This window comes from Bufo bufo, chromosome 4 (genome assembly GCF_905171765.1).
Source record: "Bufo bufo chromosome 4, aBufBuf1.1, whole genome shotgun sequence".
Taxonomy (NCBI): domain Eukaryota; kingdom Metazoa; phylum Chordata; class Amphibia; order Anura; family Bufonidae; genus Bufo; species Bufo bufo.
The window spans coordinates 29,917,252-29,939,803 of NC_053392.1; the positions used below are offsets into that span (position 1 = coordinate 29,917,252).

At 45.5% G+C, this 22,552-nt stretch overlaps 1 protein-coding gene across 1 annotated transcript; it reads left to right on the forward strand.

The window, feature by feature from the left end:
- The first annotated feature begins 9,170 nt into the window (after positions 1-9,170).
- On the forward strand, positions 9,171-10,109 carry LOC120998930 (olfactory receptor 13H1-like). The gene has a single exon (XM_040429809.1). It carries the CDS (start codon positions 9,171-9,173, stop codon positions 10,107-10,109), a length of 939 nt encoding a protein of 312 aa, XP_040285743.1.
- Positions 10,110-22,552: the final 12,443 nt, after the last annotated feature.

The window sequence follows — 22,552 nt, forward strand, 5'->3', positions numbered from 1 at the left end:
CATAGTGTTGAGTTAGCAGCAGCATGAGGAGGCCACAGACTGGCAAGGTGACATAGTGTGGAGGTGGCAGAAGCAGCAGCAGTATGAGGAGGCCACAGAGTGGCAATGTGACAAAGTGTGGAGGTGGCATCCGCAGCGTGAGGAGTCCACAGACTGGCAAGGTGACATAGTGTGGAGGTGGCAGAAGCAGCAGCAGTATGAGGAGTCCACAGACTGGCAAGGTGACAAAGTGTGGAGGTGGCAGCAGCAGCATGAGGAAGTCACAGACTGGCAAAGTGACCTAGTGTGGAGGTGGCAGCAGCAGCATGAGGAGACCTGAGTGATGAGGTGGCAGCAGCATCAGGAGACCACAGAGTGACCCGGTGACAGAGTGGGGAGGTGAGTGGCAATAACAGTACCCGCTGATGGGTGTAGGAAGGAGCACTTGACATCAGATTTGTGGCATCAGGCGGGTGGAAGCATCAGAATAGTAGCTGAGGCAGGTAGCCAGAGGAAACAAGTTTCTTTTGTCAAGGTTTGGATGAGACAGCATGAATGATCTAATCTGATGCATCAGGCATTGGTGGTTGGAAATCCTGGCTGATCCGCACCTGATTTATCTTGACAAAGGTCAGTCTCTCCACATTTTGGGTGGACAGGCGAGTTCTCCTTGGGGTAACTACGGCCCCTGCCACACTAAACACCCGCTCTGATGCCACACTACTGGCCGTGCAGGAGAGCTTTTCCAGGACAAACTTGGCCAGTTGCTGCAACAAATCCAGTTTGGCTGCCAAGTAGTCCAGTGGATCTTCAATGTGGGGTGGCAAGGTGCTGTCCAAGTATGACACCACCTGCTGATTCAGGTTCTGCTACAGGTCTAGCTGCTGCTGCTGGTGAGAAGTTTCTTCACTAGGCGGTTAAGAAAGCTGCTCATCATCAACTCTAGACTCAAGCTGCTGCTGATGGAGCTGGTACTGCTTATACCCCCCCCCACCCTGCCACAGCAGCCATAGCAGTGAAACGAGACTGCAAAGGGCCTACCGGTCAGACCTGCAAGAGGATGGACGATGGCGCAGATAGGCAGCGGCCTTCTGACTACATAGGATGTCTCTATAGTAGTTCAGTTTGTCCTCCCTCTCAGCGGGTGTAAAAAGGCCCCCATTTTGGACTGGTAGTGAGGGTCCGACAAGGTGAAGAGCCAGAAATGATCCCTCTGTCGAATGGTAACAATTCAACTGTCACTACCCAAGCAAGTGAGCATCCAGCGGGCCATTTGCGCAAGTGACTCGAAGGGACTCCCTGCCTCCATCTCCATTGCATACTGCCACGGTGTGCTTGGGTCATCTGCCTCATCTTCCTCATCTCTCTCTTGCTCCTCTGGCTGCTCCTGCTCCTCCTCTCCTGTCACCTGTGTAGAAAAACCACCCATTTTTCTACACATTGCTTGTGCTCCAATGTCCTCCTCCGCCTCCTGCAGTTAAGCCCCCACAGGGATCATGTGGCCGTGAGATGTAGGCACCACATCTCGAGTCCCCTGACCAGCAAGATTTACCAGCATCTGTTCCAGCAGTAGAATGACGTTGTTCATCCTGTAGTCCTGGCGACTCACATATAACGTGGCATCCTCAAAGGGCCTGAGCAAACGGCAGGTGTAACGCATGAGCTGCCACTGGCTGACATCGAAGTTACACAGGGGAGTACTCCTGTCCACTTGGATCATCAAGAAATCGTTTATGGCCTTTCTCTGTTCATATAGTTGGTCCAATACATGGAGGGTAAAATTCCAAAGGGTGGAAACGTTGCATATCAGCCTATGTTGGGGGATGCAGTTCTACCGCTGCAGCTCAAAGAGGGTGTGCTTGGCAGTGTACGAGTGGCTGAAGTTCATGCAAAGTTTCCTGGCCATTTTTAGGATGTCTTGCAGATGGGTGAAAGACTTCAGGAACCGCTTGACAATCAGATTTAACACGTGCGCATGGCTCAGCCCTCCTTGACGCAGTGCCAACCATGTTCTTCTCGTTGTCTGTAACCATGGTTCCGTTTTTGAGTTGTCACGGAGAAAGCCAGGATTAAATTTCTTGATGAAGGACATGGAGCAGTTCATCCCCTATTTGCAAGTCACTGTCCTCCTCAACGGTCTCTGAGCCAGGAGCCTGACTGCTCACAACAACCGCTCCCACACCACTCTCTTTATCACTACTTGCCTGCCTACCGGAGGAAGCGATGGATATATCCTCCAGATCTTGGCAAGGCAGTAGCTGCTGACTGTCTTGTAGTAGCTCGTCCTCGCTGTATAGTGGAGCTGAGCCGTCAGCATATAAGGCTTTCGAATATATAACTGCAGCGCTGAAGTGCAAATAATATTTTTTTGTCACTAATACACGCCAAAAATATGCAGAACATATAACTGCACCGGTGAATGGAAAATAATACTTTTTTTGCTACTAATACACGCCAAAAAGGGCTGTAATTTTGTCACTTCACCACACAACGGCTAATAAGTCCTTTTCATCCCACTAATACACGGCAAAAAAGGCTTTAGAACATATAACTGCACGGCTGAACGGCAAATAATACTCTTTTTTTGCCACTTATACACAACAAAAAAGGCTTTAGAACATACAACTGCACCTCTGAACAGCAAATAATATGGTTTTTTTGGCACTAATACACGCCAAAAAGGGCTGCAATTTTCTCACTTCACACAACGGCAAATAATACTTTTTTTTGCCACTAATACATGCCAAAAAAGCTTTAAAACATATAACTGCACCGCTGAATGGCAAAAAATAAAATAAAAAATTATTTTTGCCACTAATACATGCCAAAAAGGGCTGTCAAAAAGGGCTGTAATTTTCTCACTTTACCATACAACGGCTAAGGCCTCTTTCACACTTGCGTTGTTGGGATCCGGCATGCACTTCCGTTGCCGGAGGTGCCTGCCGGATCCGTAACAACGCAAGTGTACTGAAAGCATTTGAAGACGGAACCGTCTTCCAAATGCTTTCAGTGTTACTATGGCACCCAGGACGCTATTAAAGTCCTGGCTGCCATAGTAGGAGCGGAGAGCGGGGGAGCGGTATACTTACAGTCCGTGCGGCTCCCCGGGCGCTCCAGAATGACGTCAGAGCGCCCCATGCGCATGGATGACGTGATCCATGTGATCACGTGATCCATGCGCTTGGGGCGCCCTGACGTCACTCTGGAGCGCCCGGGGACCCGCACGGACGGTAAGTACACTGCTCCCCGCTCCCCACTACACTTTACCATGGCTGCCAGGACTTTAGCGTCCCGGCAGCCATGGTAACTATTCAGAAAAAGCTAAATGTCGGATGCGGCAATGCGCCGAAACGACGTTTAGCTTAAGGCCGGATCCGGATCAATGCCTTTCAATGGGCATTGATCCCGGATCCGGCCTTGCGGCAAGTCTTCAGGATTTTTGGCCGGAGCAAAAAGCGCAGCATGCTGCGGTATTTTCTCCGGCCAAAAAACGTTCCGTACCGGAACTGAAGACATCCTGATGCATCCTGAACGGATTACTCTCCATTCAGAATGCATTAGGATAATCCTGATCAGTATTCTTCCGGCATAGAGTCCCGACGACGGAACTCTATGCCGGAAGACAATAACGCAAGTGTGAAAGAGCCCTAATAAACCCTTTTTTCCCCCACTTATACATGCCAAAAAAGGCTTTAGAACATATAACTGCACATAGAAATATTTCCTAGTAATAAACCCTGTTAATGGCTGTCTCATACAGCACTTGCACCCCAATAAATAGAACGGTTTGCTGGAATTAAAGAGGTGTCATCTATTGCAAACCTGAAAGCAGCAGTATAATTGCAATTTGGATCCCCAGTCAGTACAGCAAGGTGCAATATAATTGCTACTATTACCCAGGCTGTACACTCCCCAATTGAACCCTGTTCTGCTTCAATACTGTGGAATGATTTCTCCCTATCCTTTCCCTGAACTTCTATTCAGCAAAATAAAAGTGTATAAAGAGGACCTTTCACCTGGAAAAATATTGTGAACTAAGTATGCTGACATGGAGAGCGGCGCCCGGGGATCGCACTGCACTTACTATTATCCCTGGGCGCCGCTCCGTTCTCCCGTTATGCCCTCTGGTATCTTCACTCAGTAAGTTATAGTAGGCGGTGTCTGCCCTTGTCCTGTGGGCGTCTCCATCTGTAGCGCTGGCCAATCGCAGCACACAGCTCACAGCCTGGGAGAAAAAAAACTCCCAGGCTGTGAGCTGTGCGCTGCGATTGGCCAGCGCTGCAGCCTAGGAGAAGGAGACGCCCACAGGACAAGGGAAGACACCGCCTACCATAACTTAAAAAGCAAAGGTACCGGAGCCTATAACGGGAGAACAGAGCGGCGCCCGGGGATAATAGTAAGTGCAGTGAGATCCCCGGGCGCTGCTCTATATGGCAGCATACTCAGTTCACATAGTTTATACAGGTGAAAGGTCCTCTTAAAAAGAGATTTACAAGTTTAGGGAAAGATTATTCAAGGTGTAGGGAAAGGATAGGGGGGAATCCTTCCATAGTGTTTATGTTGAACAGGGTTCTGTAGGGGAGGTTACAGTCTTAGTAATAGGAACAATCCTATTACACCTTGCTGCACTGACTGGGGACCCAAATAGCAATTAATGTAATTCCAGCAAACTGTTCTTGTTATTGGGGTGCAACTGCTGTTTGATACCGCCATTAACAGGGTTTATTACAAGGAAATATTTCTAAATCTTATTTATCCTTGTGCAGGTTTATGTTCTAAAGCATATTTTGGTGTGTATTAGTGGGAAAAAAGGGCTTATTAGCCGTTGTGTGGTGAAGTGCGAAAACTACAGCCCTTTTTGTTGTGTATTAGTAGCAAAAGTAAAATATATTTGTCGGTCAGCGGTGCAGTTATATGTTTTAAAGCCTTTTGTGGCGAGTATTACAGTTAAAAGAAAAAATATATTTGCTGCTCAGTGGTGTAGTTATATGTCCTAAAGCCATTTTTGCCGTGTATTAGTGGCAAAATAAAAAATATATTTGCCGTTCAGCATTGTAGATATATGTTTTAACCCCTTCCCAACCAGCGCTGTAATAGTACGGTGCAGCGGGACGTGACTTGCCGTCCAGCTCCATACTATTACGACGGGCTGATCAGCGGCAGGAGTCCGGCAGTCACTGATGCCAGCGCATTAACCCTTGATGTGCCGCGGTCAGCACGTGCGATGTCCATGCGGGGATCTGAGTTGCCATCGGGTCCCTACGCTGCTGTGACCAGGATGGCAGGGAAAGCAGCCCTATGCCTTCCTTAGGCTGGTTTCACACGGGCGTTGCAGATTGGGTCCGGATGCGTTCAGGGTGCATTCAGTAAAACTCGCACTATTTTGCAAGCAAGTTCAGTCAGTTTTGTCTGCGATTGCGTTTAGTTGTTCAGTTTTTTCCGCACGGGTGCAATGCGTTTTGATGCGTTTTTCACGCGCATGATAAAAAACTGAATGTTTACAAACAACATCTCTTAGCAACCATCAGTGAAAAACGCATCGCACCCGCACTTGCTTGCGGATGCAATGCGTTTTTCACGCATCCCCATTCACTTCTATGGGGCCAGGGCTGCGTGAAAAACGCAGAATATAGAACATGCTGCGATTTTCACGCAATGCAGAACTGATGCGTGAAAAACAACGCTCATGTACACAGACCCATTGAAATTAATGGGTCAGGATTCAGTGCGGGTGCTATGCGTTCACGTCACGCATTGCACCCGCGCGGAAAACTCGCTCGTGTGAAAGGGACCTTAGGCATCGTGGCTGCCATCCCTCTTAGCCTTTGAGATCCAGCCCCCTGTATTACTCTGATAATACACTTACAGCCAATGCATCACAATACAGAGGTATTGTGATGTATTGTAAAGGGGATCAAACCCCCAAAAGTTGAAGTCCCAGAGTGGGACAAAAAATAAAGTGAAAAATAATAATAATTAGACCCTACCTTAGACAATCTGTCAAAAAATAAAAAAGCTATCACTCTCAGACAATGGAGACACGAAAATATGATTCTTTTTTGCTTCAAAATTGCTATTATTGTGCTAAAGTGAAAAAAAAAAAAAAGTATACATAGTAGGTATTGCCGTGTTCGTAACAACCTGCTCTATAAAAATGTCATATGACCTAACCCCTCAGTTGAACACCGTAAAAAAATAAAAATAAAAAGTGTGTCAAAAAAGCAATTTCTTGTCACCTTACATCACAAAAAGTGTAATACCAAGCGATCAAAAAGTCATATGCACCGTAAAATAGTACCAATCAAACCGTAATTTTTATACCGAAAAAAAATCTAACCCCTACATAAGACAGTTGCCCAAAATTTTTAAAAAACTATGGGTTTCAGAATATGGAGACACAAAAAATATTTGTTTTCAAAAATACTTTTATGTAAAACTGAAATAAACAAACAACCATAAAAGTGGTCATATTTGATATTGTCGTGTCCATAACAACCTGCTCTATAAAAATACCAACCTGTCAGATGAACATTGTAAATAACAAAAAATAAAAACTGCCAAAACAGCTATTTTTTGTTACCTTGCCTCACAAAAAGTGTAATATAGAGCAACCAAAAATCACATGTACCCTAAAATAGTACCAACAAAGCTGCCACCTTATCCTGTAGTTTCCAAAATGGGGTCTTTTTTGGAGTTTTTACTCTAGAGGTGCATCAGGGGGTCTTCAAATGTGACATGGCAACTTAAAATTATCCCAGTGAAATCTGCCCAACAAAATCCATATGGCGCTCCTTTCCTTCTGTGCCCTCACATGTGTCCATACAGCAGTTTACGACCACACATGGGGGTTTTCTGTAAACTACAGAATCAGGGCAATAAATATTAGATTTTGTTTGGCTGTTAACCCTTGCTTTGTTAGTTGAATATTTTTTTATTAAAATGGAAAATCTGCCAAAAAAGGGAAATTCAGAAATTTCTTCTCCATTTTCCATTAATTCTTGTGGAACACCTAAAGGGTTAACAAAGTTTGTGTAGTTTTGTGTAGTTGTAGTTTCTAAAATGGGGTCATTTTTGGGTGGTTTCTATTATGTAAGCCTCACAAAGTGACTTCAGACTTGAACCTGTCCTTAAAATGTAAGCCTTCAAACGTCCCCAAAAAATAAAATGGTATTCACAAAAGGATCCAAACATGAAGTAGACATATGGGAAATGTAAAGTAATAACTATTTAGCAGTTATTACTATCTACTATAAAACTAGAGAAATAAAAATTTGGAAATTTGCTAATTTTTCCAAATTTTGGGTAAATTTGGTATTTTTTTATAAATAAAAATGAATTTTTTTAAACTAAATTTTACCATTGTCATGAAGTACAATATGTGACGAAAAACATTCTCAGAATGGCCTGGATGAGTAAAAGCGTTTTAAAGTTATTACCACATAAATTGCAAAGATTTGCAAAAAAATGGCCTGGGCAGAAAGGGCGAAAACTGGCCCGGGGTAGAGAGGGTTAAAGCCTTTTGTGGCATGTACATATTAGTGGAACAAGGAAAAATATATTTGCCGCTCAGCGGTGCAGTTATATGTTCAAAAGCCCTTTTTTGTGTGTATTAGTGGCACACAAAAGTATTTTCCATTTTGTAGTAAAGTGAAATAATTTGTGGAAAAAAAGGGCTTGTGAGCCGTTGTGTGGTGACGTGAGAAAATGACAGAAAAAAAAAAGGAAATTAAAACCAAAAAAGGGTGTTTTAATTTCCTTTCTTTTTTTTTTTTGTTTTTGATCTAACAGTATGTCAGACAGAGTAGTGCCAGGCACTGCACAGGGGAGTGGTAGAGGCCTGAATGTTTCTGGCGCAGGCACAAGTCGCAGCATAGTAAGGGGCCGTGGCAGCAGGGGTCACTTCGAGAGGCCTGAGCTCCCGGTGTCATCTAGCGGTCGTGTCTTGACCAGCAACCCAGCTGTTCTTAAATGGTTGACTCAACCACTTCGTCCCAAGTGACATCACACACCCCCAGCCAAGAGTCGGTGGGTTCATTAGACACAACCCTTAGTTGGCATGGCCCAGGAGCAGGGCCTGTGCCCTCACCTGTCCTCAACCTGCCTCTGTTCTTTTCTGTTCCGTCTGCCAGAGAAGTATTATATGCTGTGGGTTCAGTCCCACTAAATAGCGAGGACGAGCTACTAGAGGACAGTCAGCAGCTACTAGCCAACCAAGAAGTGGAGGAGACATCCAAACAGCAGTGTCACGCTGTTCTGCACCTCATTTGCCTGGGTGAACGGAGTCGCACAGGAGAGGAACTGCTCCGTGTCCTTCATCAATAAATCGAATCCTGGCTTTCCTTGCAACAACTCAAAATTGGAACCATGGTGACTGACAACGGGAAGAACATGGTGTCGGCGCTGCATCATGGAGGGCTGAGCCATGCTCCCTGAATGGCAAACGTGTTCGTGGCTCTACTTGTATAAGCGTTTAATAGAACAGGTTCTGTAGATATCTATGTGGAATCAGGTGACGACGGTGTAAAAGGAGTGTACTTCTTGGCGCTAACATCGACCTGTAAGGCTGAGTTAATACTTGAGTTATTTGGTCAGTGACTGCCCCGTGACTGCCCAAATAAGAAAAGTGTGCAGTGATTCTAAGAGCGACGCCTGTCATCTGCATGTCATACTAACTCACAGTATTATTTCACTACCAAAGCAGACTCCCTATGCATGTTACTGCAAGGCACAGTGTTCTACATCACTACAAAGGCTCTCTGCAGCCCGGAAATAGCTGTTTTTAACGAAATTTGCCGCAAATATATTCAGAGCGAACCAGAGTTTTTTTAAAAAATTCGGTGGCGAATCAAATTTTTGAAAAATTTGCTCATCTCTAGTCATTACCCTCCCTGCTCATTACAAATATAACTTTTTTTGTGAAAAAGGTGGGATAGAGGAGTTTTCAATATGTTGGCTAATAATTTAGTGCAAAGCTTTACCTCAACATTTAAAACAGATATTTGGTGGTAGCTTCCACATTGTGTTTCATCTACAGTATCCACCAATTTTAGGTCTAGATAATGTGAGCTTCCAATGATTGCTTGGGGAAGCCGGAGAGGACTTTAGTTTCCTATCAAAAGGCATGAACTTTTATAAAAAAAACTTGTGGACTTTTTTTTCAGGATGATACGTTTCAAATTATCAATCTTAACATGAATCTTGGAAACCAAACTATGGTCAAAGAGTTTTTCTTGACTGGATTTTCCCAAAGCTTGCAGACGAGAATCATACTGTTCATCCTGTTCTTAATCCTTTATGTGTTAACGATTTTTGGGAACTGTTTTCTGATCTTCACTGTGTTCACCAGTCCTCAGATCCACACACCAATGTATTACTTTCTCTGCAATTTGTCTTTTTTGGACTTGTGCTACTCTTCCAATTCTCTTCCAAAAATGCTGATTGACGTATTTTCTAAAAGAAGAAGAATTTCAATCATCGACTGCTTGACTCAAATGCACATTGGTCTGTTTCTCGGAGGAACTGAGTGCATATTGCTAGCTGTGATGGCGTATGACCGGTATATTGCTATTTGCTTCCCCTTATATTACACTATCATTATGAGTTGGAGGGTATGTCATTGCATCACACTCTTTATGTGGGCTGGAAGCTTCATTCTCTCAACTGCTCCGACTATGGCAAGACCTCTCGTCTTCTGCAATGACAACCATATAGACCATTTTGCTTGTGAGATTTTAGTACTTCTAGCTTTAGCATGTGGTGACCTTTCCTTCTATAAGATCGCTATAGTCATTATTAGTTTTTTTACTTTGCTTTCACCTTTTATTTTTATTATAGTTTCTTATATTTGCATCATTGTGTCGATACTGCATATTCGCTCAGTCGATGGGAGATCAAAAGCTTTTTCCACCTGTGCTTCCCACCTCACTGTGGTACTTATGTTTTATGGGACGAGTATAACCATGTACATGGGACACACAAAAAGATTTTCTTCTAACCTTAAATACATTTCTCTAATTTACGGAGTTGTGACACCTGTACTAAATCCTATGATATACAGCTTGAGGAATAACGAGGTAAAACAGGCATTTCAGAAAGTTTTTACCAAGTATGTTACAAAACATACAGTATGACAATTTCTCCAAAGAAATGAAGATTGAGAGTCAACATGGAAATTGGGTCATTGTGAAGGAGCCAAAATTGTGAACATCTGATCTGTGCTACTATGTCTAGACCCCCACAACCATGGTATTCCGCTTCCAAAGGAGAAAACAAGGCAAACATTTGATCATACATCATTTTTGATGGTATCTGTAAGACTTAAGAGCTATGTAAAACTCAGAGGCACATGGATGTAAAGTAGAGCTTAAAAATGTATGGGATCTATATTGGAAATACAGTTAGAGGTATTCCAGTTTCAGGAAGCAGCATAGAGTGTGCTGTATTCGCCAACAAAGAACATAACTACAACACTGAACATGGGTAACTTTCCAGATAAGAGGAGAAAACTGTAATTTCTTTTTACAGAGGGGCCCAGTTGCATCTGCTACCTTTGCACCCCAATAGCTGTGCCCTTGTGCATTGGTTTCTAATGGTGGAGGACAGCATACAGTACTACATCCTCTGGGTGTGTTATGTTCCCTTCATGGCAGTAAGTTTTCTGAATAGGGGCACAAAGTTGCACAGTAAGAAGTGAGGCAAAGTTGGACTTGAGTGATGTTGCGCATTTTTGGCAGTACCATGGGGGTCATTATTGGGTTGGTGTAGGCTAAACAGAGATGTAAAATTTAAAGTTTATATTATTCAATATTATTATATTATTCAAATACTTATACTTAAATGCGCAAGGAGCTATTTTACTACTTATGTGGGGAGGAAAAAAAGCACTAAGGAGGAAGAAGAAAGATTCTCACATGTCCCTGAGAGGAAGTGGGGGGGGGGGGGGGGGGGGGGGCCTGATTAGCTCACAGGCCAAAAGACAGGCTAGATCAGTCAATCAGGGCTGAAGCAGGCAGTGAGGTACACTTGCATTTGAGATGATCGATTTTCTCAAAAATGTGATTCGGCTGGTTCGATCCGAATTAATTCGCAACAAATCGCATTAAAAAACTTCTATTTCTGGGCTGCATAGAGCCTTTATATGAGTGTGCCTTACAGTAACACGCATAAGGAGTGTACTGGGGTAGTGATATAATACTATCAGTCAGTATGACATGCAGATGACAGATGTCGCTATTAGAATCACTGCACACTTCACTTATTTGGGCAGTCACGGGGTCAAAACCGACCAAATAGCTCAAGTATTAATTCAGACTTACAGGTCGATGTTAGTGTCAAGAAGAAGCGCACTCATTTTACACCATCGTCAGCTGATTCCACATAGATGTCTACAGAACCTGTTCTATTAAACACTTATACAAGTAGAGCCCCCCCAACAGAGTGGAGAGGGTGTCAGCAGTAGTGATGGATGAACATCTGCCGGGACGGTTCGCGAACGAGATCATGCGAACACGGTCAAATGTTTGCGAACCGCAAGTTCGCGGCGGGTCCCATTCATTTTAATGGCAGGCGAACCTGAAAAACCTTCAGCTCATATTTGCAGCCAAGAAATAATTACTAGAAGTGCACAAATAGTCCCACAACATGGACAGTGACACACCCGATGTATTATTCGAATTTGCGATCTCCATTCATTATTTTTTTCAATGCGAAATATCGGCAATATAATTTTCGCGTACGCGCATGCGCAAATGCTCTATAAAAAAAAGTATATTGGTATATAACACCCCGCTTCAATTATTTTTTTTTGGGTGGGGACGACCGGTATATCACACCAGTAGAAATGATTTGTTCCAATAACGCTTGTCCCTCTATATACCTGCAGTATCGCAGCAGAACCGCACACAACTGCTGCACAATACAAATGCTCTATAATATACTGTCTAACATAGAAAGTATATTATAACATTGTACAAGGAAGGCAATCCATTACAATATACATAAAGATAAAACGCAACCTTTAATAATTTTACTATGAAGGTCCATTCACACGTCCGTAAGTGTTATGCGATCCGCAAAACACGGACACCGGCAATGTGCATTCTGCAATTTGTGGACCGCACATCGCCGGCACTATAATACAAAATGCCTAATCTTGTCTGCAATTGTGAACAAAAATAGGACATGTTCTATTTTTTTGCAGAAACGGAAGCACGGATGCGGAAGTGCGGATCCGCAAATGCGGATGCGGACAGCACATTCCAGCCCCATTTAAAATGAATTGGTATGCACCCTTTCCGAAAAATTGCGGACATGTGGATGGAAAAGATATCCCTCAAAATGAAAAATAAATAAACTTATTAAAGTTAACCAAAAAGCATAGATGTGGTAGGCAATAACAAGTGCTCGGCGGCACCAAATCATGTGCTCGGCGGCACCAAATCAGAAACCATATGTCCTACCACAATCCGGGGGGTTCCAGTGCACATCCATGAATCCCAGAGGGAAAATAAAACTCATCCATCCCTGGGCTAGATGACGATGTGGTATTGAAGGACAGGGTGGGCAAAGAACTGTCCCTGATATTGCCCTACATGGGGGTGCTATTCTGGCCCTGATAGCCTAACCACAGACCACCCGCCCTGATAAGAGCGACCCCGTCCGGAACCTTACCTTATATAAAAATGGCCCTAGTAAGCCCCTAGCCGCTAGGCCCCTGACTTCCAGGTGATCACTATATAGATCTATGTGTTTTTAACTCATTATAAAAGTATATTATAAGTATATCGCACCCCTCTGTATCACACCTATCGATAGAACACCTATACCAGTGCTTAGAAGGACTTTTGTGGCCCTATTAGCTAGCGTTTGGTGTCCCTAACAGCCTGTCCCTGCTCCACACAGCAACCTCTCCCTACACTGGCAAAACACTGAATGTAAAATGGCGGCCTGATCGGGTTTATTTATAAGGTAGGGGGCAGGCCGTTTCTAGGGGCGGGCGGGACGGGCGGCCGCCCGGGGCGCTGTCAGAAGGGGGGCGCCGGCAGGGGCGCCCTGTGTGGTGTAAAAAAATAAAAAATAAAAATTGGTTATATATAATTGCCGGCCGGCGGCGCCCGTCATGCTGCGCCTCCTGAGCGCTTGCCGCCCCTCTAAAGAATCTCCTGCCTGCTGTCTCTGCTCTGTGCTCATGTTAATGTAGCGTGGCCGAGCTCTGGTCGGTCCGCGGTACTGGAGCTTCTGTTTCCTGTACCCGGCCGGACTGACAGGAAGTGCTCACTTAGTGTGCACTTCCTTTCAGTCCGGCCGGGTACAGGAAACAAATGCTCCTGTACCGCGGACCGTACAGAGCTCGGCCACGCTACACTAGAGGTGACAATAGAATGGAAATGAGTGACAAGGGGGGGGGGGAGAATGGAAATTAGTGACGGGGGGGGGGAGAATGGAAATTAGTGACGGGGGGGGGGGGGGGGGAATGGAAATTAGTGACGGGGGGGGGGGGGGAGAATGGAAATTAGTGACGGGGGGGAGAATGGAAATTAGTGACGGGGGGGAGAATGGAAATTAGTGACGGGGGGGGGGGAGAATGGAAATTAGTGACATGGGGGGGGGATGAAAATGAATGACAAGGGGGGGGGGATGGAAATGAGTGACAAGGGGGGGGATGGAAATGAGTGACAAGGGGGGGGGGAATGGAAATGAGTGACAAGGGGGGGGGATGGAAATGAGTGACAAGGGGGGGACGGAAATGAGTGACAAGGGGGGGGATGAAAATGAATGACAAGGGGGGGGGATGGAAATGAGTGACAAGGGGGGGGAAATGGAAATGAGTGACAAGGGGGGGGATGGAAATGAGTGACAAGGGGGGGGGGAATGGAAATGAGTGACAAGGTGGGGGGAATGGAAAAGAGTGACAAGGGGGGGATGGAAATGAGTGACAAGGGGGGGGGATGGAAATGAATGACAAGGGGGGGGATGGAAATGAATGACAAGGGGGGGATGGAAATGAGTGACAAGGGGGGGATGGAAATGAGTGACAAGGGGGGGAATGGAAATGAGTGACAAGGGGGGGGGAATGGAAATGAGTGACAAGGGGGGGAATGGAAATGAGTGACAAGGGGGGGGGAATGGAAATGAGTGACAAGGGGGGGGGGAATGGAAATGAGTGACAAGGGGGGGGGAGAATGGAAATGAGTGACAAGGGGGGGGGATGGAAATGAGTGACTAGGGGGGGGGGATGGAAATGAGTGACAAGGGGGGGATGGAAATGAGTGACAAGGGGGGGGATGGAAATGAGTGACAAGGGGGGGGATTGAAATGAGTGACAAGGGGGGGGATGGAAATGAGTGACAGGGGGGAGGATGGAAATGAGTGACAAGGGGGGGGGGGATGGAAATGAGTGACAAGGGGGGGGGATGGAAATGAGTGACAAGGGGGGGGGAATGGAAATGAGTGACAAGGGGGGGGGGGAATGGAAATGAGTGACAAGGGGGGGGGGATGGAAATGAGTGACAAGGGGGGGGGATGGAAATGAGTGACAAGGGGGGGGGGAATGGAAATGAGTGACAAGTGGGGGGGATGGAAATGAGTGACAAGGGGGGGGGATGGAAATGAGTGACAAGGGGGGGGGGATGAAAATGAATGACAAGGGGGGGGGATGGAAATGAGTGACAAGGGGGGGGGAAATGGAAATGAGTGACAAGGGGGGGGATGGAAATGAGTGACAAGGGGGGGGGAATGGAAAAGAGTGACAAGGGGGGGATGGAAATGAGTGACAAGGGGGGGGGGATGAAAATGAATGACAAGGGGGGGGGATGGAAATGAGTGACAAGGGGGGGGGAATGGAAATGAGTGACAAGGGGGGGGATGGAAATGAGTGACAAGGGGGGGGGAATGGAAAAGAGTGACAAGGGGGGGATGGAAATGAGTGACAAGGGGGGGGGGATGAAAATGAATGACAAGGGGGGGGGATGGAAATGAGTGACAAGGGGGGGGGAAATGGAAATGAGTGACAAGGGGGGGGATGGAAATGAGTGACAAGGGGGGGGGAATGGAAAAGAGTGACAAGGGGGGGATGGAAATGAGTGACAAGGGGGGGGATGGAAATGAATGACAAGGGGGGGGATGGAAATGAATGACAAGGGGGGGATGGAAATGAGTGACAAGGGGGGGATGGAAATGAGTGACAAGGGGGGGGAATGGAAATGAGTGACAAGGGGGGGGGAATGGAAATGAGTGACAAGGGGGGGAATGGAAATGAGTGACAAGGGGGGGGGGAATGGAAATGAGTGACAAGGGGGGGGGGGAATGGAAATGAGTGACAAGGGGGGGGGGAGAATGGAAATGAGTGACAAGGGGGGGGATGGAAATGAGTGACAAGGGGGGGGGGATGGAAATGAGTGACAAGGGGGGGATGGAAATGAGTGACAAGGGGGGGGATGGAAATGAGTGACAAGGGGGGGGATGGAAATGAGTGACAGGGGGGGGGGATGGAAATGAGTGACAAGGGGGGGGATGGAAATGAGTGACAAGGGGGGGGGATGGAAATGAGTGACAAGGGGGGGGAAATGTTAATGAGTGACAAGGGGGGGGTAGAAGAGAGTGACAAGGGAGTCCCCAGAGCCAGACTGCAGCCAGAGACCAGATCATCTTATTGTCCTGGTGGTCAGTAGACAATGCAATATGTTTATTATGTAATTGTTTAGTTATTAATACTACATTGGAAACTAATTTACCTCACATTTAGGGCCCATTCACACGTCCGTATGTGTTTTGCGGATCCACAAAACACGGACAGCGGCAATGTGCGTTCCGCATTTTGCGGACCGCACATTGCCAGCACTAAGAGAATATGCCTATTCTTGTCCGCTATTGTGGACAAGAATAGGACATGTTCTATTTTTTTCAGGATCGGAATTGCGGCCCCATAGAAATGTATGAGTCCGCAATTCCATTCCGCAAAAAGACAGCTACAAGAAGCTGGATTAACCGTAAGGGAAGCATAGCAGTTATTTTAATTTAAAAGCTGAGAAAGGGGTGGAACATATGTGATGTCTGATAAGGGGGGGGGGGGCGGCAATTTTTATCTTGCCTAGGGCGGCAAAAATCCTCGCACCGGCCCTGCCTCCCTCTGACATCTCGCCTGACCTGTGCCCGAGTGCCGAGTCCTCTCACTCTTCAGACAGTGCGGGCGGCACTTACTGACGTCACGCGCCTGCTCCTCCCACTAGGCGGCGCAGGCGTGTGACATACAGTGAGTGATTGAGCGCCGCACTGCCTGCCTGTTACTGCCCGCCCTGAGCCCCTGAGCAGTGCTGATGCCTGCTGTGAGGCGAGTGATGGTCTGGGGGGGCATTAATTACAATGGGGGGGGGGGCATTAATTACAATGGGGGGGGCATTAATTACAATGGGGGGGGCATTAATTGCAATGGGGGAGCATTAATTGCAATGGGGGGGCATTAATTACAATGGGGGGGACATTAATTACAATGGGGGGGGGAGCACTGTGGGAGACATGAAAATGGGGGCCACTGTCACTGTGGGGGACATTAAGTTTAATAAGGAGGCTGCTGTGGGTGTCATTACTCATTATAACTGTATAATGTCTGATAGGCCTAGTCCTGAGCTGAGTTATATCACCCTGCCCATGCCCTGTATAATAATGTACCCTGATACCCCTTAGTTATATTACCCGGCTGGGGTAATATAACTAAGGGGTATCAGGGTACATTATTATACAGGGCAGGGTAATATAACTCAGGACTAGGCCTATCAGACATTATACAGTTATAATGACACCCACAGCAGCCTCCATTCTAAATAATGTCCATAGTGATCCTTATTAAAAATAATGTCCCCCCACAGGCAGGCAGTGCGGGCGGCGCCGCGTGACGTACAGTAAGTGCGGTGAGCACCGCCGCCCGCACTGCCTGCCTGTTACCGCCCGCCCGGAGCAGTGCTGAGAAAGAAGCCTGCTGTGAGTGAGAGCCTGAGTCTGTGGGTCACTGTGACCGTCCGTGCAATGTGGTTCCACATTTTTTACAATGGGGAGACACTTATTTAATCGAGCAGTTTTGAGGGGGGGGGGGACTTTGACACTCGCCCTGAGAGAAATTTTACCTAGAAACTGCACTGGTAGGGGGTATGTCCATGTGCTAAAACGTCTCAATTGGCTGTCCTGTACCACCTGATGGATGTGTCATGGGTCAAAGTTCTTGACAATGTAAAAGAATATGGCGGGCGCGAATATCTCCATCTGTTCGCATGTTCGGCGAATCGCGAACATGCAAAGTTCGCCGCAAAACGACCGCCGGGCAAACCGCAAGGCCATCTCTAGTCAGCAGTAAGTTTGTGTTGACGTCACTGATTATTTTTCCCTTCCTCTGATCCGTCAGAACAATAACCCACGAAAAACGGATCCTGTGTGGAGCATCTGCCTTCACTCGGTCAGCATTTGCTCAATAATCCATCAGTATTGCTAAAGCACAAAATAATAATGTAATATTGTAAAATCCGGTGTCTCCATGATAAATCTGCAGTGTGAGGGCCCTGTGTGGCTTCTACACACTTTCAAAAACTTATCCTTCAGCGGGGCGAACAGATGCCGGATGATCGGGACGCTCCATGACAGATCCATGGCCTGTTTTCACCTTCCTGCCCGGGCCATTGTTTTGCAAATCTGACATGTGTCACTTTATGTGGTAATAGATTTGGAACACTTTTACTTATCCAAGCCATACTGAGATTGTTTTCTCGTCACATATTGTACTTCATGACAATGGTAAAATTTAGTCAAAAATTTTTACTTTTATTTGTAGAAAAATTCCAAATTTACCAAAAATTTGGAAAAATTTGCAAATTTCTAAATTTTGATTTCTCTACTTTTATAATAGATAGTAATACCTAAAAAATAGTTATTACTTTACATTCCCCATATGTCTACTTCATGTTTGGATCATTTTAAAAATTACATTTTATTTTTTGGGGACATTAGAAGGCTAAGAAGTTTGGAAGCAAATCTTGAAATTTTTTGGAAAATTTCCAAAACCCACTTTTTAAGGACCAGTTCAGGTCTGAAGTCACTTTGTGAGGCTTACATAATAGAAACAACCCAAAAATGACCCCATTTTAGAAACTACACCCCTCAAGGTATACAAAACTGATTTTACAAACTTTGTTAACCCTTTAGGTGTTCCACAAAAATTTATGGAAAATGAAGATGAAATTTCAGAATTTCACTTTTGTGGCAGATTTTACATTTTAATACATTTTTTCCAGTAGCAAAGCAAGGGTTAACAGTCAAATAAAACTCAATATTTATTACCCTGATTCTACGGTTTACAGAAACACCCCACATGTGATCGTAAACTGCTATACGGCCACACGGCAGGGCGCAGTAGGAAAGGAACGCCATATGGTTTTTGGAACCCCTGTGATGCACCTCTACAGTAGAACCTCAAAAAAGTGACCACATTTTGGAAACTACGGGATAAGGTGACAGTTTTATTGGTACTATTTTGGGGTATGTTACGTAATACAAGGAAATGCTCCAAACTCCCAAACGGAACCTCACGAATAGCTGCTAGCAGACGAATAGGAAACGCACCCAAGCGGCTTACACTCCTAGCAATCAGTCTCTAACAGCATACAGTGAATCCCCCCAAGAACGAGACAAGGCTCCGTGTTGAGGGTAAAGCAGTGAACAGCCAGAGCTGTGTGTTTATTGTTCTTATATAACATTGTTACACATTAGTACCACCCACAGGGTTTTGTAAAACAACCAGTAACCACGTACAATACACTCAGACACTCCCACACAAAATCCTCCCCTCTGCCTGTGATACAATTACTTTACACAATGGGTTAATGTAATTATCACAGGCAGGAGAATACACAGACAACCGAGGAGTAATTCAATTATCTCTCAGGACAAAGGGAAATCGCCAATACACACGTGGGGACAATAGGACAGAAATCACTATTCAAATATACAATGTCACAACCATTACAGTAAAAACAGACATTTAACATATCCCAAAATGGCACTAATTAGACCAGGGGTTCAAAAGTTAGTAAAAGTCCTTTGTGAACAAAGGAAGCATGGCTTTTCTGCCCAAAACCAGTTTTTACAAAGTTAGGCTGTGTGAGATAATTGGCTTAACTGGGTGTGGTAAGCCAACTAGGTACAGAAAATACCTCTATTCACAACAGCAAAACTACACAAAAATACATAACTCCTATCAAACTCAACAGAACCCCCCACATTCAACTTATCCCCAGATGGCTTGGATCTGAGCGCTCAATATATCCGAAAAGCGCTCAGATGCCACAAACACAGTCAAATCGCCATGGGGTTTAAGTTTAGCATGGGCTGATGAGAGGGCCCATAATCCTGGGGCAAGAGGCTGGGAACCAGGCTTCTCCAGCACCCGGTGGCGAGGTTGGTTTCGCCACATTTCTCCCATTTTCCAAACAGACTAACAGGGTATCTGGCCTTCTGCCGGTCAGTGCCCTTGTTAGTCCAGCAGCCCACCCACAAAATAGAAACAGCAGTACAGCCCATCCACAATAAATGGTTACTACACCTGAGCAAGGGATAAACTTGTCCATGTCCATGTGCCTCACTACGGCTGTGTGGGGGACTGGTAGACTTCCTTGGTGGGTTGCTGAGTGGGCAGAGACCAGCGGTACTTTGCCCTGGTGCCAGCGCTACCACGAAAGAAGCCTGGTTGTAGCCTGGTTGTTGGAGGGGGAGACCGACTGTCTCCCCTTTAGATAAACCACCATGCTGCTGTGGGGGGAGACCGACTGTCTCCCCTTTGGCTAAACAGCCCTGTTGCTGGGGGACAGGACCGACTGTCCCTACCCCCTCTGCTCAGCCTGCCGCTGGGGAATGGAGACTGGGCTCCCAATTCCCAATAAATCACATTGCCGGACCTGGGTCTGACACTCTGCTCTCTCGCTGAGCCTTCCCAATGGAGTGGAAGAGATCTCGGTAGTCCTGCTCCAGTTCCCACTCCAGAGTTGCTAGGTGAGCCAGGTCTTTCTCCACCTCATGGGGGTCATCCCAATCCTGCCTAGCCTCCCTCTCATAGAAAATGTCCTGAAGTCCGGACTGTGCAGGGCTCCCGAAGTCAGGCTCTGCAAAGGACTCCCATAACAAGCCAAGACCATCAAACTCCTCTCCCTCTGGCTTGTCATGCTCAGCTGTCCAGGGTATATACTGTGCCATATACCACCAGAGCACCTGGTAGGCATCCTCCAGCCATAGCTCCTACCATACCCGGTGCTCTAGTTCCTTCACCCATTCCTCCAGGGGCTGCCCTCCCAGGAAGGGCATCCGCAGGGCCACTTGCTTCTGCAATCGCTGCTCTTCACTGGGGAGACTCTCACCTCGCTGGTATTGCACATTATCCAGGGCCTGGTACCAGATGCCTTTCCTTAAAGGGTTTCTGTCACCCCACTAAAGTGATTTTTTTTTTTTGGGCTAGTTAAATTAGTTATATAGCGATATCTGAAAATATAATAGTGTTCCTTACTTTGATCCAGCAGTTTAGTCAAAAAACGAAGTTTTATCATATGCAAATTCGGTCTCTACCAGCAAGTAGGGCGTCTACTTGCTGGTAGCTGTTGCAGAAATCCGCCCCCTCCTCTTGTTGATTGACAGGGCCAGCCGTGATCTCCTCCTCCGGCCAGCCCTGTCGGCATTTCAAAAATCGCGCACCCGTGTTGAATCGTCGCAGGCGCTCTGAGATGAGGAGGCTCGTCTCCTCAGAGCTCCCTCAGTGCGCCTGCGCCGATGACATAATCGAAATAGAAGACATCATCGGCGCAGGCGCACTGAGGGAGCTCTGAGGAGACGAGCCTCCTCATCTCAGAGCGCCTGCGCAGATTCAACACGGGCGCGCGATTTTTGAAATGCCGACAGGGCTGGCCGGAGGAGGAGATCACGGCTGGCCCTGTCAATCAACAAGAGGTGGGGGCGGATTTCTGCAGCAGCTACCAGCAAGTAGACGCCCTACTTGCTGGTAGAGACCGAATTTGCATATGATAAAACTTCGTTTTTTGACTAAACTGCTGGATCAAAGTAAGTAAGACAATTATATTTTCAGATATCGCTATATAACTAATTTAACTAGCCCAACAAAAAAAAAATCACTTTAGTGGGGTGACAGAAACCCTTTAATGTATCCCGGCCATCCAGGTCTTCCTCATCGTATGCCACTGCTGGTTCCATCCTGCTGCTGTCAGTGTCGCTGTACTGGGACATGCATTGCCCTCAAATTGCAATTCCAGGGAATGATGTTATTTTGTAGCTGTCCTTCTGGGCTGTGAGAACAATCCCGCCACTTGCAGTGGCGAGGTTGGTTTCGCCACAGGGTACATATGATATATAATTGCTCTATATTACGTTTTTTGTGAGGCAAGGTAACCAAAAAACTGATGTTTTGGTACTGTTTTTATTTTTAACAACGTTCATCTGACAGGTTATATCATGCGCTATTTTTATATAGCAGGATGTTACGGAAGCAATGATATCAAATATGTCTACTTTCTATGATGTTTGTTTCAGTTTTACAAAATAAAGCATTTTTGAAAACAAAAATTAGGTTTTTGTATCTCCATTTTCTGAACGCCCTATTTTTTGTATTTTTTTGCCGATCATCTTGTGCAGGGGCTCGTTTTTTGCAGGAAAAGTTGACGTTTTTATTGGTACCATTTTTGGGTACATACGATTTTTTGATCATTCATTATTACACTTTATGGGGCAAGGTGACCAAAAAATTGGTTGTTTTGGCGCAGTTTTTATTTATTTATTTTTACAGCGTTTACCTGACAGATTAGATAATGTGATTTTTTTATAGAGCAGATCGTATTGAAACGCACTTCTTTTGCACACTTATAGTATTGTAATGAACTGAATGTGAACAGTGTCTATTTTTCTCGTATTGTACTGAAATGACAATAATTGTTTTTAGCGCAAAAAACACCAAATGTGAACAGTGTCTATTTTTCTTGTATTGTACTGAAATGACAATAAATGTTTTTAGAGCAAATAACACCAAATGTGAATAGCGTGTGTTTTTCTTGGATTGTACTGAAATGACGATAAATGTTTTTAGCGCGAATATCACTAAATGTGAACAGTGTCTATTTTTCTCTAGAGTTGAGCGGACACCTGGATGTTCGGGTTCGGCCGAACTTCACAAAAAAGTTCAAGTTCGGGACCCGAACTTGACCAGAACTTGACCCCAAACCCCATTGAAGTCAAGGGGGACCCGAACTATTGAGCACTAAAATGGCTCTAAAAATGTAATGGATAGGGAAATGACTTAAAATAACATAAAAAACGTAAAAATAAAAAATTATAATCTTGATCTAGGAGGACGAGGTCCAAATAGAGTAGAAAGTTGAAGAGGCAGTGGATGTGGTGGTGTAGGTGAAAGAGGTAGCCTACACTGGTTTTTGGTTTTAAATTAAATTAATTTTTTTTAAAATTAGGGAACACCCCAAAACATTGGTAAATATAACCTGTGATAACCCCCTCCAGTCATGCTAAACACACGTTCAGACAA

Coding starts and splice junctions, on each gene's coding strand:
- LOC120998930 (XM_040429809.1), top strand. CDS start 9,171: ATGAATCTTGGAAACCAAACTATGGTCAAAGAGTTTTTCTTGACTGGA.